The 16,977-nt window shown below is 31.8% G+C and overlaps 2 protein-coding genes across 2 annotated transcripts; both read right to left on the reverse strand.

The window, feature by feature from the left end:
* Positions 1-5,004: 5,004 nt before the first annotated feature.
* Positions 5,005-6,867, reverse strand: LOC125201818 (linamarin synthase 2-like). The gene is made up of 2 exons (XM_048100075.2): positions 6,257-6,867; positions 5,005-6,101 (listed from the first exon to the last, which is right to left on the reverse strand). Exons 1-2 carry the CDS (start codon positions 6,762-6,764, stop codon positions 5,152-5,154), a joined length of 1,458 nt encoding a protein of 485 aa, XP_047956032.1. The 5' UTR covers positions 6,765-6,867; the 3' UTR covers positions 5,005-5,151.
* Positions 6,868-15,920: 9,053 nt separating this feature from the next.
* Positions 15,921-16,770, reverse strand: LOC148931593 (EPIDERMAL PATTERNING FACTOR-like protein). Its single transcript, XM_089064499.1, has 2 exons — positions 16,538-16,770; positions 15,921-16,460 (listed from the first exon to the last, which is right to left on the reverse strand). Exons 1-2 carry the CDS (start codon positions 16,613-16,615, stop codon positions 16,242-16,244), a joined length of 297 nt encoding a protein of 98 aa, XP_088920625.1. The 5' UTR covers positions 16,616-16,770; the 3' UTR covers positions 15,921-16,241.
* Positions 16,771-16,977: the final 207 nt, after the last annotated feature.

Consider the following 16,977-nt stretch of genomic DNA (forward strand, 5'->3'; position numbering starts at 1 on the left):
ATTATAGTAAAATTTAGAAATTGAGAGTTGCATATATATTTCATGAGAACCAGTGTTGATCTTTTATAGAGATTGTAATTGAAAAATATAATAGTGGAATATAATTTGGATTACTACTCATAATGTAACGTGATCATCATGAATTGTGGAATCATTTTATTTGATGGTATTGATTCGCACAGAACTCGGGCATGCTTACTTGTTTGACTATAACTTCAATAGTAATAATAAATACTCCCTCCATCCACGAATAAGAGTCCCGTTTTTTTCATTTTGATCCGTCCACGAATAAGAGTCTCGGTTCATAATTATCATAAATGGTAAAGAGACCACACATTCCACTAACTCATTCCACTCACATATTATTTAAAACTAATATATACAAATAGGACCCCTATTCCATTAACTTTCTTCCACCCACTTTTCTTAACATTTCTTAAAATCTGCGCTATTTAAAAATGAGACTCTTAATCGTGGACGGAAGGAGTATGCGTTAGGATGTAACTATTATAGATAATTTCTTGAGTAATCATAACATCGAAGGACTAAAGTATTTAGTAGAATTTTATTAATGTAGACTAGATACCATGGATCTGTTTCTTTTCTCTAATTTTCTTTGTCGCTATTTCTCACCCTACTTTAGCAATAGAGTCAGTAAAAACGTAATTCATGCTATTTCTATTACTTTTATTATGAAAATAGTAATCCCCCTCATTCCATGTTAATAGAGACGTTTCATTTTTTATATTTATTTTAAAAAAATAATAATAAATAGTTAAAATAGAAGAAAAGTAAACTAAGAAAGAGATTCCATCAACCAACATATTGTTACAGGATCCACTATAAGTCCACTGCTAAATTTGCCATAGGATATGCCGCATGTCAATTTCACCATGTATAGGCTTTCAGTTAGCTAGCTTCTAAATCGGTTTAATGATTCCATCGTGTAAACTATAATTTCACACACTTCTTGTTCTTAGAGTTTCAAATCTATCCTTTGCTCCAAAATCTGAATTAAAGGGACATCAAATAATAGGTCAATGCTAAATTAGTTTGTTCGAAAACTACGGTAGAACAAAATATTATGGTGATACCATATCTATCCTTTGTCATACCACATACCGTATCAAAAACTGCAGTATGACAAAATACCATACCGATACCATATCGAATTTTCAGTATACTAAAAATTCGATATGGTTAATTTTTTATACTATTACCTTACCGTTATTGCGTTATCACCGAAAGTACAGTATTTTCCTAATCCTAGTTAACCTATTAACTTTAACATTATAGCACACACAAAATAGCACAAACAAAAGTATAAAAGGCATTAAACAATTGCTCTAATATTTTCTAATCTCATTTCAAGTTTCTAAAACTATTAATTTCACCAATGAATAAAAAACGAGCACTTAGACTTTATTTATTTTGCTAGGACTCATCCTCGGTCTAAGTAGGACAACCTGTAAAAACATTTGACAGTTGAACTCATTAGTTCATAAATTATAACAATTCATCAATTGGCAGTTAAAAAAATTCAAAATACTTTTGAAATTCCAAAAATAAAATATATTTATTTATTTATAAAAATTTACGAGATATTACAGAAAATGAGTCAATCTTCAATAGGACGAAGAGAGTATATCCTAACAGTATTCCTTCGGCATTAAAGTGAAATATGTACGTGTTTTTTAGATGGCCAAGCACGAAGACAAATCAATTGTCATTAGTGTGTTCCATGGCATAATGGATATGTTTTGTCGTTTCGTTTTAGTTTTACGGGGATATTTATCTAAATCCATTAACGACTAATTTTTCCACGTAGGGCGTTAGAATTCACAGAACATTTTCAAGAATTTTACAAAGATTATGCATAATGATGATATGTAGAAATCGGAAGGGAAGATGAGTGGCGTTGGTGGCGCAAAGTTTTGTATTTCTGTTTCTCATTCATCGTAGGTGAATTTTTTTGGAAATTATGATGGAGATGTTGGACTTTACTTTAAGGTTAATTTCGGGGGAGCATGGATGGGTGATTATTTGACTTATTTGCTTTGTACTACCATATTAATCTATTGATTTAATCATACATGTTTTGGTAGGTTTGTAATTTATGGTACAAATTATATATTTTACAATAACGTGTCATTTGTTGTAAGTTTATTATTTTATGGTTGCCCATTATGTATTCTAAAATTAATTTTTGTATTGACCTATTGATGATAGCTCTGATAGTTCATTTTATTCTCAATCGAATCATGTACTTATAGTTTACACCGAGTAAGTTGGAGTTGTTTTTTCCCATAATCTATAAGTCACAATATGATATAAAATTTTAGTATAATAGTATTTTAATTTTAGTCATTTTTTGCCATATTTTTTATTTATATAAAATATTTTATAAATTAATTGATAAAATTTTTATGTTCTTTTGTTAATTTCACGGTTTATAGTTTTTTATACGTATAACCTATAGTATTTAATAATTCAAATAATTTAATGAGAAAAAAATGAATTGTTAACAATATTTATAATATTAAATATTAAAAGATATAAAATAGTAAGACATATTGATTATAAAATAGATATTTAAATAAATATATAATGATATAATTTTGATAATTATAGTGAAAAAGTTTACTAGTATAATTTTAGAAAATTCGTTCTATTTATAAATTCATTATAGTGATAAAATATTTTTATTTATAATAGATTTACTATATTTGTGGAATACTTTGAATTTAAGTAAAATTGTTATTTATCGGCAAATATTTTTATTGTGTCTGCAGTTTATTTTGATGTACTATATTACATTGTTGTTATATACTTCCTCCGTCTCAAGATAAGTGACTTGTATTCCTTTTTGGGGTGTCCCACTATAAGTGACCTATTTCCATTTTTAGCAAAAAGTCATCTCTCTTACTTTATTCTCTCTTCTCTCCTCTACTTTTCCCTCTTTCATACTTTACTCTCTCCACTTTAACTTATTTAAATACCATTCCTTAAATTCCGTGCTTTCAAAGAAGTAAGTCACTTATCTTGGGACGGAGAGAGTACATAATTAATTAGTTATTTTTGTTTTGTGTGATGTAAATGTTTTTTTTGTAAAGTTGAATTAATATTGTAAATCTATTTAAATATATGTGCATTTTCTATAATAAGTGAAGTCACAGACACACCACAAGTTAAATAGTACATGATTTCTAAATCTAATTTTACTTATTCTCACATAGTTTTTGACATATGGCGGAGCCACTTAGAACTTCAGATTTCTCAAATCTTATCAATTTGTTTGTTTATAACGTGGAATGGGAATCTCAAGAACCCCGACTGCTCTAAAAGCAAAATCACATGTTGGACAGAGCTATTTAATTGTTAAATAACTTAACTTAATTAGGCTATTACCTAAATATAAAATTGACATTGGTTGTAATCCATGTTTAGACACGTGTCAGAATAATAGGTACCCAGGATATTATATTAGGAGTATATGTTATGGGCTAGTTTGTATTATATGGTTCCCAAGAACACTTCGTGGGGAATCAAATTTGCATTCGGCACGTTTCAACTTTTATGGGATCTTGGAACTACTAGGATATTGAGGAATTGTCGATGCATAAAATCATAATTATTGATACGGATCTTTTCCACATGAAAAGGAAATATTGTCATTTTCAAATATTGTGTTACAGTAGAGCGAACTCAACCTCAAAAAGAGGTAAAGAAAGTCTTGGTCCCAAAAAATAATTAAACAAATGATGATCATGAATTGCTAGAAGCCTGAAGCGAACTCAACCTCAAAAAGAGGGAAAGAAAGTCTTGGTCCCAAAAAATAATACTAAAAGAATCATGATCATGAATTGCTAGAGGCCACAATAATAAGTGATGCACCATACGATGTAAATGAAAGGTATATATTAATTTGACTTGTATAATGGTAGGGATGTGATAAATGAAAACTCTAAATATTGTATAAACTCAAAATTATGATTTGGATCATTGAAAAATGTCAACAGATTATAAAAAAACATCAATAGAATTTCAATGGTAATCAATGATTGATGCTGTGTTGATATTGTGTTGATACTTGTTGACATTAAAATTTTGAAGTTTGAAACTGTGTTGATATTGTATTGAAACTGTGTTGAGGAGTTTTGAGTTTGTACTTTGTACGGGTCCTATTCTAATGCTTATAGCACCCTAATCCAAAATCAAGACTAAATCTCCACCATTAGATTTAAAAATGAGTGGATGAGATTAAAGCTCACAAATCTCAATAAATAGTAGACAAAATATCAACAAAAGGGTAATATCGTCATTATGTTATCATGTGATAATTTTCGTGGGTGTTTTTTTATATCAACATTGTGTATTACAAATATCAACAATACGACATTAGAATATCAATACAAGGACAGGAAAATATCAACACATTTTTATTGAGATTGGACATGCATAATATTGAGATTTTGCCTACAATATATTGAGATTTTTTGTTGCATTTGTTGATAAAAGCTGCTTATCAACATGTACGAAAATTGAAATATAATTTATCAAATTTCATCACCCGAACATCGTCGGAACATATGCAATTGAGATCTCGTTGGAATCCTTATTAAATTATCTTTAATTTGATATATTTTTTGCGAAAAAATAATTTAAATTGAGAGAGTTACGTAAATTTAAAGATTTGAAATGATTTTGAGGAGAGAGAAAGTAGTTAGTTATAATTACTATATATATGATTTGACATTAATACCCTTTTTATTTAATTAATAATTAGTTAAATTTAAAATATATTACACTTGGCATTATATTAACCATAAGATCTTCTAATCTAATGGTTGAAAATTGGTCTCAATTTGGGATTGGTAATTAGTTAGCAATTGATTACATCCCTTTGTACAATATATAAGTTTGCATTTTATCACTACCCCGCATTTTATCACTACCCCGTTGATATGTACTATATTTTGTTTGATTTGATAGAAACACTAATAATTAAATGAATAACGCAATATATTTTTCTTACATAAGGAAGGATGGCCAGAATTTATTAACGTTACAATCCCAAATAGCATTAACCAAAGCCACAAATAATCTAAATTGCCTGCATATTGAAAAAGCACACTTTAGAGTAATGTGAAATCATCCATGGTAGCGAAGACCCTTTTTTATGACCTCCTCAAAATTAACATAAGATTCCCCTCCAACTTGAGTAACATCTTGTGCTATTTTTTTCCACTCTTGAGCCTTCAATCTCATCTTCTTACCCTTCTCCCCAACCATCATCTCCCTAACCACATTCGCGATATCGTCCCTCCTCACTCGATGATCGATCTCCATCCCGATCCCCCACTTCTCGCACGAGTAGTGGCAGTTCGTCTGCTGGTCCGCGAAAAAGGGCCAGCAGATGACTGGCACACCGCACGAGATGCTTTCCAAATTCGAGTTCCATCCACAGTGCGTCAGGAACGCCCCCACAGCACCGTGGGTCAGCACCTCATCCTGGGCACACCATGTCACCATCACCCCCCTATCTTCAACTGCCTCGAGAAACTCTCGAGGCAGCTCCCCTGACGACTCTCCGTTTTCCCCCTTGACCACGTCGGGCCTCACGACCCACAAAAACGGTTGCTTGCTATCCGCGAGGCCCAAGGCAAAATCCCAGAAGTTCTGGCCCGTCATCGTAGTGATGCTCCCGTAGTTCACGTAGATGACGGACTCGGGCTTCTGGCGGTCAAGCCAATCGAAAACTTTTGAATCCGGCTTCCACAAACTCGAATTGAGAGACTTAGCTTCACCATCCTTCACATGTTTGCCTAACAGAGGAAGTGGGCCGATTGTGTAGAAGTTTGTGTAGTTAAATTTCGAGACCACAGCCTCTAATGCCTCCTTTTCCAATTCTTGGAATGTGTTGAAGATTATGGCAGAGGCTTTCAGACAAGACTGCGCTTCCTCTCCCAAGAAATCGAACATGATGTCGTTCGGATCCGATGTCTGAAAGAAGCTTGGCAGATCCTTCAATCGGATGTTCGGCATGCCCGGGACCCAGTCCACCGGCGTGTCGAGCGTCCCATCGCTCAAAAAATCCTCATCTGCAAACAACAAACACAATTAGAAAAATCTCATTCTTGTCCCACATCGACTTTTTTAATGATTTTTTCTCTTCTATACATATATTGAGTTGACTAATTTTACATGGTATCAGAACAGGCCCAAGTAGTATTTTAAAAAAAACACAGAGACTCACTCAAGGGAAAGATGCCTCTCTTGATGAGCTCACGATAGTGCAAGTAGCCAATGAAGGAGCAAGCCGATGCCGTCCAAAACTGGACATCGGGGAATCCCATCTCCTGCGCCGCTCGGATGCCGAAGCTCATGACTCCGTCCGAGATGACGCACGAGACAGGAGGTGTGTCCCCGCCTTCTGAGTCCAAGCGGGCGAGGAGCTTTTTAAAGGGAGCGAGGCAGGTCATCCTGGTGTAGTAACACAGGAACGGGATGTCCTGCGTCGCTCCCTCGTCAGACTGGACGGGCATGCCGTCCGGGATAGTCTCGAAGCGGAAGTCCGGGAGGCCGCGGACGGAGTCGGGGCCCTTGGAGCGGATGAGGCGGCGGTGGTTGAACTCGGTGTTGACGAAGGTGACGTGGAAGCCGCGGGAGTGGAGGAGCTTCGCCAGCCTCATCATAGGGGTGACGTGGCCTTGGGCTGGATATGGGACCATCACGACATGGGGCTTCTCAGCTATTGACCCCATTTTTTTTTCTTCTTCTTTTGCTGTTATTTTCGAATAGCTGTGTTTCTTGTTTAAAGGAGTGGAGATTTATGGTTATGGCTGATTTTTAATTGGTATTTATAGAGGGATGGGTCGCACTGGCATATGTATAAATAAATGGTGCCCATTCTTGATATAGAAAGATCATTGTACCATGTGGGATTTTGTAGATGCTCCTTTCATTTTGTCAATATGCGTGCAAGAGAATCTTTTAATATAGTATGCTCTTTCAATTAGAAAAGTAAGCTCTAATGTCTAGACATGTAAATAGTTCTGATTGGATTATTATTGACTCGACTGATATTAATCCAATTCATTTGAGTTTTATTGTGTCAAGCTGATAACCACTCAATCCGATTAACTTTGACCAAAACTCATTAAATTTGTGCGTGATAGTGTCGGGTTTCCGTGTCATATCAAAAATTTACAACTCTACGTTCACGATACGACACAATTTTATCTAACAAGACGTGATAACAACCCAATCTTGATATCAAATTATTAATTCTTGATATTACACGATAAAAGCAGTATTACACAAGTAAATTATGATATAACTCGATTAATTAGTACTTAACCATGATTTAAATCTATATAATTAAATTATATTATACTCCCTTCATCCCACAAAAGATGTCACACTTTCATTTTAGTTTGTTTTGTTCCATAAAAGATGTCACATTTCCATTTTTGGAAAAAGTTCTCTCTCGCATGAATATAAAAATTATATTTTCTATCTCCATTTAACACACGAAATAAAACCTCCTAAAATCTCGTGCAGTCCCACAAGTGTGACGTCTTTTCTGGGACGAAGGGAGTAATATTTTTAAAATAAATTTTTTCTTAACGGATTCTCCTATTCCAAACCGACCCAATCCAGACATAAACTGAAGTTATCGAATTCTTATTGGATCGATCTGATAAGATTCTAAATCCATTAAAGCTTGACCAAACTCATCAAATTTGTGTATCTCTGTGTCGAATTTTTGTGTATTCTGTCGAATTTTTGTGTAGTGTGAAAAATTGCAGGAAGCACTTTAACGTACACAAGTCTAATTTATATAGCTGTTCAAGGATTAGATTAATCTCAAGTAGGACAAGTATTAATTTGGTTATAAGTGGAGTAAATTTAATTTATTTGTGAATAGAAAGACAGGGTTTTAATATATATGCAAAACTAGATTTAAATACAGTTGCACATAACAATATCATGCGTAGGACATTATTTTTAGATCATTGTTGATTTATATTTAGGTCATTCTTACAAATGATGACCTAAAATGATCTAAAATGACATTAAACTCGAATCTTATAATATGACCTAAAATTGCTTAATTATGATTTTTGGAGTTTATAATTAATTATTGGCAATTAAATTATTTAATTATAGAGCCAAGATTTAGACTGCATTTCTAGATTTAGATGCCAAGATTTAGGATGCATTCTTGGTTTTAATCTGCCTGGAAAGATGTGCCTGTATAATACACATATAATAAATCGAGGTAGATTTCTCAAATCATGGAAACGGAACACGATAAATCGAGAAATTTAAATTTGGTTTAGTACTGATCTTACAAATCTTTCATTAATTAGCATAGGGATATATCTTTAGATCTATAACCACTATTGGTGCAAATATGTTAATTAATACCAGTAAAATGGTTCGATAAAAAAATAATGATCGTTCGTTTATACCCATGTTCTGCACATACATCAAAGACTAAAATTAATATACATATAATATGGAAATGTGCTTAAATTTTTATTCTTTTTGTTTATTTATTAGAAAATGGGGATTAAGTTATACTCCTATTAACTTTATAAATTAATTTGAAGCGCTAAGATAATAAATATGTCGAAGGATTGAGGCATAATCAACGCATAAGTACATGAAAATATATCATATTAATTCAAGGAACGTGGTCGGGTGGCATGAGACTCGTCCATCCTTAACTTTTAAATACTTGGACCAGACATAGTCATTGGGTCCGCCAATACCCTTGGTAATTACCCAAAAAAAAAAAAACTATCATATTTTTCACAAATCAATTTAGCAAGTTTTACGCTTAACTTTAATTAATACTACTATTATATTATCGTACATTTTTTTAAAATAAACTTGGTGTCAGTTTCAGTCTGATTAATAATTTATAATTTCGAAAATAATCAGCAGGCAGGCAGATTTTACTTGTGACATTCTAGATCTAATGGTATATATAAATTAACTTAATTAACTATAGATGAACGATTATAGACTAGTAATAGTACCAATTTCAATAGTTCATGCCACGAAAATGATGTTGATTTTTCCTCAATAAATTTTATGCACATATAAAACAAAAAGTTGTTCGCTGATGTTAAATATCTCATTTTGTTACTCCCTCCGTCGTGACCTCATATTTGATCGGCACGAGTTTTAAGAAATTGTTTGACTTTATGTGTAGAAAAATGAGTAGAATAGTCAATATAATGTGGATCCCACTTTTTTATATTAGTTTTATAATAAAATGTGAGTGAAATGAGTTAGTGGAATGTAAAGTCCACTTACCAAATAGAGTAAAAGTGAAATTAGACATTTAATGGCGAACGGACGAAAAAAGAAAAGTGTGATATTTAATGGCGGACGGAGGGAGTACCTCATTACTTTATATGAGTGGATATTAGTATTAAAAATTGTACTCTGCAGTGGTTGAGGCATTTCTTTTCACGGTAGTGGAGACATTACTTTTCGATGCACATTTAAGAAAAAAAAGGTGTTAAAAATGAGTTAAATAAATGAAGAATATAGTAGGAAATGAAAAGGTTAAAAAGATGAAGAGAAAATAAAGTAAGAGTGTAATGTACTACTATGGAACATATCAAAGTGACAAAATGACTCAACTATTATGGAACGGAGAGATTAGTAATTTATAGAGTTAAACTGTTATTAAGACAATTTATAAGTTAAAATGAACGTACCTCTTTCCCTTATTTTATTTAATCAAAGGTACGAATGTATATGTTTTATATATGTACAAATAGGATTTGTAATCAATTGAGATTTTTTAGCCTAATTGAGAATTGAAGTCACTCATATTTATTAAATGAGTGGTCCAGAATTTGCCACGTGGAAAATATTTTTAAATTAATTAATTATGAAATGGTAGAATGGTAATTTCACAATATATTATATTTAATACATAATTTTTATTACAATTTTTAATTTTTTAAATTTTTTTAATTTTTAATTTTTTTTTTTAATAAATTTTTGTCAACTACATATACAATTCATGTCAACTTCAACTACATTTATAATTCATGTCAACACATCTAATGTCAACTATGTGTATAATACTATAATCCATGCATATATAATTCATGTCAACTACACACATATAATGTCAACTACATATATAATTCATGTCAACTATAAGTTGTTGACATTTGATGTGCAGGCTATTGATGATAATACCCTCGAGTTAACATAATCTACTAGCAGTTGACATTTCGAAAATGTTGTAGATGAGAGTGGCAGAAAATGCATCTCAATTAAGCTAAAAAATCTCAACCTAACAGGACCATGTACAAATATATACTCCTTCCGTCCCTCAAAATTCGTCATTATTTAACCCGACACGGGTTTTAAGAAATGTAATAGAAAGTGGGTAGAAAAAATTAGTGGCATGTGAGTCCTACTTTTATATATTAGTTTTAAAATAAAATGTGAGTGAGAATGAGTTAGTGGAATGTGGGGTCCACTACCAAAAATGTTAAAAGTGAAAGGTGACAAATTTTTAGAAACGGATAAAAAAGGAAATAAGCGACAAATGTTTAGAGACGAATGGAATATATGAATATTCAGCTACAATTATTAATGGAGAGCGACGTTTACGGCATATGATTTAAAGGTGACAAAATTTATTCGGTTATAATATTTTAATTAATATGTCCCATTCAAGCGTACATATGATATATACAAACTAACAAATCATACTAAAATAAAACATAAAATGTCGTGATATATAGGAGTACAATGAAAGAGTCTCAATTTATGTCGAATTCTTCTAGGTAAGCAACAATTGTTGTTTTCGTCGTACTATGAAAGACAGAGTCTCAATTTATTTGGAAGCCTACTAGATAAGCAACAATCGTTGTTTTCTTAATAAAATGATGAATGTTGGAACATTTTAATGTCGTGTAATGTAACCATATAAAGATTGTACCTAAATATTTATTAATATTTATCGTATCATTCAATTACTTGATCTTCTATGCTATTATATATTTAGGGGTGTTCGATTTGTTAGATTATATTTCATGATTAAATTTATTTATGATTGGTTCATGAGATTGAATATCATGACTTAATCCTAAATGGATAGTCATGTAATAATTATTTATAGCTAACTCACTCCTACTAAATAATCTCACAACTTAATCCTAAATTATATCTTACTACTATTTTATCTAGATAACCAAACGCCACCTTATAGGATTAAATAGTTATTTATAAATGTAGGAGAACTATTATGTAGATATATATCTACCATGGGAGAAATTAGAGTTACAAATTTCACGCTTTGTTCTCTAAAACTGGAGTTATGGTACTAGGCAGTACAGCGTATAAATAGCTCAATAGAATCTAATTAATAGGTGTAGAAAAACGATTAACTATTCACTCTCAATGTTGTCACTTAGAAGACGATTTCCCCACTTCAGAATTCATTAAGAATATCATGAATCGGAATCCAAATACGCTTCTGCTTTATGATTATCAATCGTATTCGACATATAATTTATGTTAATATTTTCCATACTAATACATATTGAAATGAACTGATAATTAGCTTAGTTTGAAATTTTGAATTCTTGGTAAATTTCATTAATACACGAAGCATGATTAGTATTTGTAAATCCTGCCGTGTGTTGTTTGAGGAATCATGCCGTATGACTTTGGTTCTCATTTTGGAAAACATCTGTTTGACTATAAATACTTGTAGTCGAATGATTTTGAAAGCAACTTATAATTTTTTAGAATTCTTTTTGGTTTGTTTAATGCGTTTTGTTCGTCTAGTTCATTTGTTCTAAATTAGTTCAAAAGATTGTTTTGCAATAATTCAATTGTTGCAAACTTTGGTTTGGTTCATACTGATTGAAATCCTGCACTTGGATTTACTCTTCAATAGTTTAATTGATTCATTGAAGTGTTTTTTATAAGGTAAAAGGATCGTCGTTATTAGTGTAATTTTTTGTGTGCCTCCTAAAGTGTGCGCAAAATTTACAGAACCAAATTTAATATTTTGAATTGGTTTGGGTTTAATTTCTGCAAAATTTGTCGGGTTATTGAAATTCAATCGTGTCTTAAAAAAAACCCAGAAATTTTCGACGGAAATGGTCGAAACCTTGAAAATTGAGTGATCCCTTATCTGCCCTGATTTTTAAAGGATAATGAAGTCGTAAATTTTTAGATTTTAAATTGTGTTAAACGGTTACTTAGTATATACTTTAGTAGTACAATTTTTTGAAAAGGGCCGTAAATTTTAATTTTGTTGGGTCACAAATTTTGTAGCTATTTTATTTTAATTTATTACTTTTCATGTCCGTACTAAGTTGAGTCATATTTTTTTCGGGTGTCCCAATTAAGTTGAATCATTTCTTTTTTTGATAAAAAGCAAAAATTTCAATCACTCTTACTTTATTCTATCACATATTTTACTCTTTCTGTTTTTTGTCCTACTTTATTCTTGTTTCATACTTTTCAACACAATTTCATAATTTTCGTGCTCAAAAGTTTAGACTCAGCTTAATTAGTTGGGACGGAGAGAGTTTTACTTGTTTGTAAAATAAAACAGCTCAAACAATTGAAAATATTTTAAACAAATAAAACAGCTCAAACAATTGAAAATATTTTTAACAATTAATCGTATTTAATTGTTTTGGGTAATAAGTACGTCATTTGCCATTTTGGTACGTTCCATATTAATAGTGTATTTCCATTTTTAGTAAAAGTCAACACATTTTTCCACACTTACTTTACTCTCTCTTACTTTATTCTCTCTTCATTTCACTATCTTTTTCATTTTTCACTTTACTTTCCCTTTACTTAACACAATTTTTCTTAATTTCCGTGTCGAAAAGAAATGTCTCCATTATTATGGAACGAGGGAGTATTAAAGTGTAGACTTAAAATTGGTTCTTGAAAAATAGGGTTGCACCTGATGTCATTATTTTTTAATAATAAAATAAAAATTTATACACCATTTGTGGCTTCACAAGAGCAAAATAGTTAGTTGAGCTACTTTAAACATGATTTTTTTTTTCATGCTCAAGTCCCTGTAACGTAATTTTTCCTAATCCATAGACTAAAAAGGTACAAACTTTATATTTGAGGGATTAATTTTGAAGCCCATTCTTAATTAAATAATGAGTGCCAGTTACATTGTCCATTATTCTAATTTCTAAATGAATTAATAAGCATTAATTCGTCAAAGTGAACCGTGATGTGTAGATTTGTTTAATTGGAATAAATAAGATAGTATCCTTGAAATGCATACGGATAATTAATCTGCCCAAATGAAGCTTGCTATTTGGGCAGATTAAATTTGAACCAAGAAATAGGAATATAGTACTGTAGCAAACAAGAACTAAGGCTACAAGCCTATAACAGAAACACAAAAGAAAAAAGAAAATAAAACCGAGACATGGATAGGCCACTCATGAGTCATGAGTCATGACTAAAGGAGTGGAGAATTAATTATCTGGGGTAGATTGAATTATAAAAAGTATTTCATTAATATCAGAGATTTGTATAATCTAAAGTAGCCACTACCCAGTTTACAAATGCACTGCTAATTTGTGTTACCTCTGGATATAATTAGTGCACCATGATTGATACCAACATTAGAAAATTCATCAATCGACAAGGAAAAAGAAACACCTGTTATTTGAAAGAAAAATCGAAAACAGAGGAAGAAATCGACCGGGAAGTTATTTTCATATTTGCCTAGCTTGAGTAGAAATATGTAACATTTGTTGAATGTTCTTTTACGTAAGAAAGCTTTAATGGTATTTTGTCGCCATAAAGAATAAAAAAAATAGACATTTAAATACGTAAGAAAGTTTTTATGGTATTCTTTTCGTTGTATAGAATAAAAAGTAGATATTTGAATTGAAAATCTGAATGATACAAAACAGAAATATGTATTCGTTTTGAAATAATTTGGATTTCAATAAGATTTTATGCAATGTTGTTTTGTGGGTTAATGAAGAGAGAATAAAGTAAGTGAGATAAAAAAATAGAGATGACATTGTTTCTATTTTAGGAAACGTTTTATTTTTAATGAGACTATTCAAAAAGGAAAATGTTTCATTTTTAATGGGACAGAGGAAGTAAAATTTAGTATGGAGTAACTAATTTGATAAAGTACCATAGTTTAATGACTTTTTAGGAAATTAACCTTCTATATTTGATTATAATATTAAGATGTCACCCATGAGTTAGTTATTTTGTCCAAAAATAAAATTTTAATGTTGTAGTGACATCTTGAAATGAGAACAGTAATTATTTAATTTACTTAATTATTATTATGTGAGATAATTATTATTCTCTTTGTCTCAAAAAAAATATAGTAATAATTTTTAATTTTTAGTCCGTTCCACAAAAGTATGAATTCTCTAATTTTTAAAATATTTTCTTTCTTATGAGGTGAGACTTATTCTCCAATAACAATACTCCAATCACTTTTTCTTTCCATCTCTTTTATTTTACCAACTATACATTAAAATATGTGTTTAACCATGAGTGCATAGTTTTATGGAACAACTAGAGTACCATTTTGTTATACTAACTCCAGACTTTACTGTTGGTTTTCCAATTTCCATTATCGTGCTAAAAGACAATACTTATGCATCATGAAAAGCAAGTAATTAACTGATTTGGAGATTACAAATTTAGACTATATGCACTTTAGACGAAATTGGAGGAAAAGAAATCTATTTTGAGATCTCCTCCGCTAAAAAGAGTTGTTAATTGGGATAATTTGGATGTGTTTGATAATATCTTCAACAAATGTTTAATGTTTAAGGGAAGAGAAAGATACAACTAAGTTGAGAGCAAAGAATGAATGGAAAATGATCTAGTGGTGAAGCAATAGATTATAAAGCAAGCATATGATATCCTAACATTTCCATCAGTCAAGTCTGAACCATGATGATTCCCGTATGGATTTGATATGTTTCACAAACTAACTGCGACAAAATACTTCACCCTTCCGTCGATTTATAGTCTCATTTTGATTTCACACGTGTTATAAAAAATAATACTATGAAGGAAAGTAATAGAAAAGATAGTGGATAGTAGGCCTCATTTTTATATTTGTCATCCAATACTTAAGATGGAAAAAATTAGAAGCGTGGACGTCCTAAAATATCAATTTAGACATTATTTCTTAGTCAAAGAGAGTATGATACCAGTGGCGGATCTTTGTGTGTGGGGGTGGTTCGCCCCGACATAAAATTATCATATCTGCCTCCTCCGTTTCCCTCCGATGTCGCCCCGAACATTAAAAAAAATAGTCACGCACGCACTAAATCAAGCTAATACTATATATTCCGCCCCCTCCGTTTCCAAATCCTGTTATATTCCGCCTCCTCCGTTTCCAAATCCTGGATCCGCCGCTGTATGATACAATACGTAGTATTTCTTTTTCACTTTGTACTTTAATTAAGTATATTAGTCGATACATTTTAACTTTATCCATCATACTAAATTTTATTTTGTTAGCTACTGTTTATTAATTATTGATTTGGTAATTTAGTTGATAACATGATTCCCATATCTATCAAAAAACCAAAAATGGAACCGACAACAATTATGCAACTAGAATTACCCGCGGGCTAACGTCGTCGGTAAAATACGCGAAAAGCATTAATTACCGCGGACATGCTTACGGTAATTTATCAAATTTTACTGTTTACCCACCTGTTGATTTCCGAGGGGTGTAATGGTAATTACAAAAAAATTGATACCAATATCTAAGATCGACAATCACATAGGACAGAAGGTAGGGCATAAAAATCCCCAAATGATATGACAATAAGGACAATAAATCATCATAGCACGAATCCATTGCAAAAGCAAAATCAATAATCTTCTCCAAATCACTGCAAAAATCTTCTTTTATTACCACAAAATTGAAAGCAAAACAACCAAAACCAGTATCAGAAAACTCAGAAGTGATCAGTACGTAATAAGTCACTGTACAAAAACAGCATAGCCTCCGACACCTACACACTAAATAAATTAAATGCTTACATAATTAAAAAAAAAAACATCTTACATTAATTATATGTCTTGTCACCGCTAACATCACCTACCCAAAAAATATTAAAAAAAAAAATTCTACTCTGATTGTTAATTAAAATTGAAAAGCACTAGAAAATTCAGTGTATGACTTTTTTTTTTTTTTTTTTTTTTTGTAATTAAGGGTTGTAAAAATGGCCGCCGCATCTGCATTTCCAGCCGAGCGGCTTGTAATTGGAGTACCTGTTTCCGGCGGAGGAGTAATCGGCGGGCCCCACGCGGCTGTGGCTCGGCAGCGTCGGCACCTGCACCGCCATGCAAGGGTGGCACTGGTTGCATTTGTTGTGGCAGCTCGGCGGCGTTGAGCCAAGCCGCGTCTTCTCCGCCGCCACCGAATCCTGCGCCGGAAAATTAAAATTGGTAAATTAATTGTTTAAAAAAATCTAATCTTGGATATGAATATGTGTAAATGTACCGTGAGAGTGTTGGAGGAATGGGAAATTGATGCGAGGAGGAAGAGGGAAAGGAGGATTAAGGGAAAATTCATGGACATGGTTGCATTTTTTGAGGAAATTGGAAGGAAAAATTGATTCTTGGATTTGGGAGAGGGCAATGGATAGAGAGAGAAATTTGAAAGGTGATGTGAGAGAAAGTAGAGGGTTGGGGTATAGGTGTCTATAATTTTGAAAGTGGAGAAGAAAACAAATTACTCAGCGAAGGTGGTGGTAGTGTGGGGATGAGGGTTGAAAACAACTAAACACACTACTAGGCTACCACAAATTGAAGTAAGAAATACTCCTTCATTCTTCTATAAAAAAAGATAGACTATTATTGGCGATTTGATCTATCTCATCAAATTAAACACTTTTATTTTTTCTAAGTTTTCTTATTTGAATGAGGTAAACAATACTTTGA

The sequence above is a fragment of the Salvia hispanica genome, chromosome 2 (assembly GCF_029641045.1).
Source record: "Salvia hispanica isolate PSC_SH4W2 chromosome 2, Shi_PSC_v1, whole genome shotgun sequence".
NCBI lineage: Eukaryota > Viridiplantae > Streptophyta > Magnoliopsida > Lamiales > Lamiaceae > Salvia > Salvia hispanica.

Excerpts from the sequence above, each read along its gene's own strand:
- LOC125201818 (XM_048100075.2), bottom strand. The coding sequence starts at position 6,764 with ATGGGGTCAATAGCTGAGAAGCCCCATGTCGTGATGGTCCCATATCCA. Across the intron at positions 6,102-6,256 it reads GAGAGGCATCTTTCCCTTGA|ATGAGGATTTTTTGAGCGAT; the intron begins GTGAGTCTCTGT and ends TGTTGTTTGCAG.
- LOC148931593 (XM_089064499.1), bottom strand. The coding sequence starts at position 16,615 with ATGTCCATGAATTTTCCCTTAATCCTCCTTTCCCTCTTCCTCCTCGCA. Across the intron at positions 16,461-16,537 it reads ATTCCTCCAACACTCTCACG|GATTCGGTGGCGGCGGAGAA; the intron begins GTACATTTACAC and ends TTTCCGGCGCAG.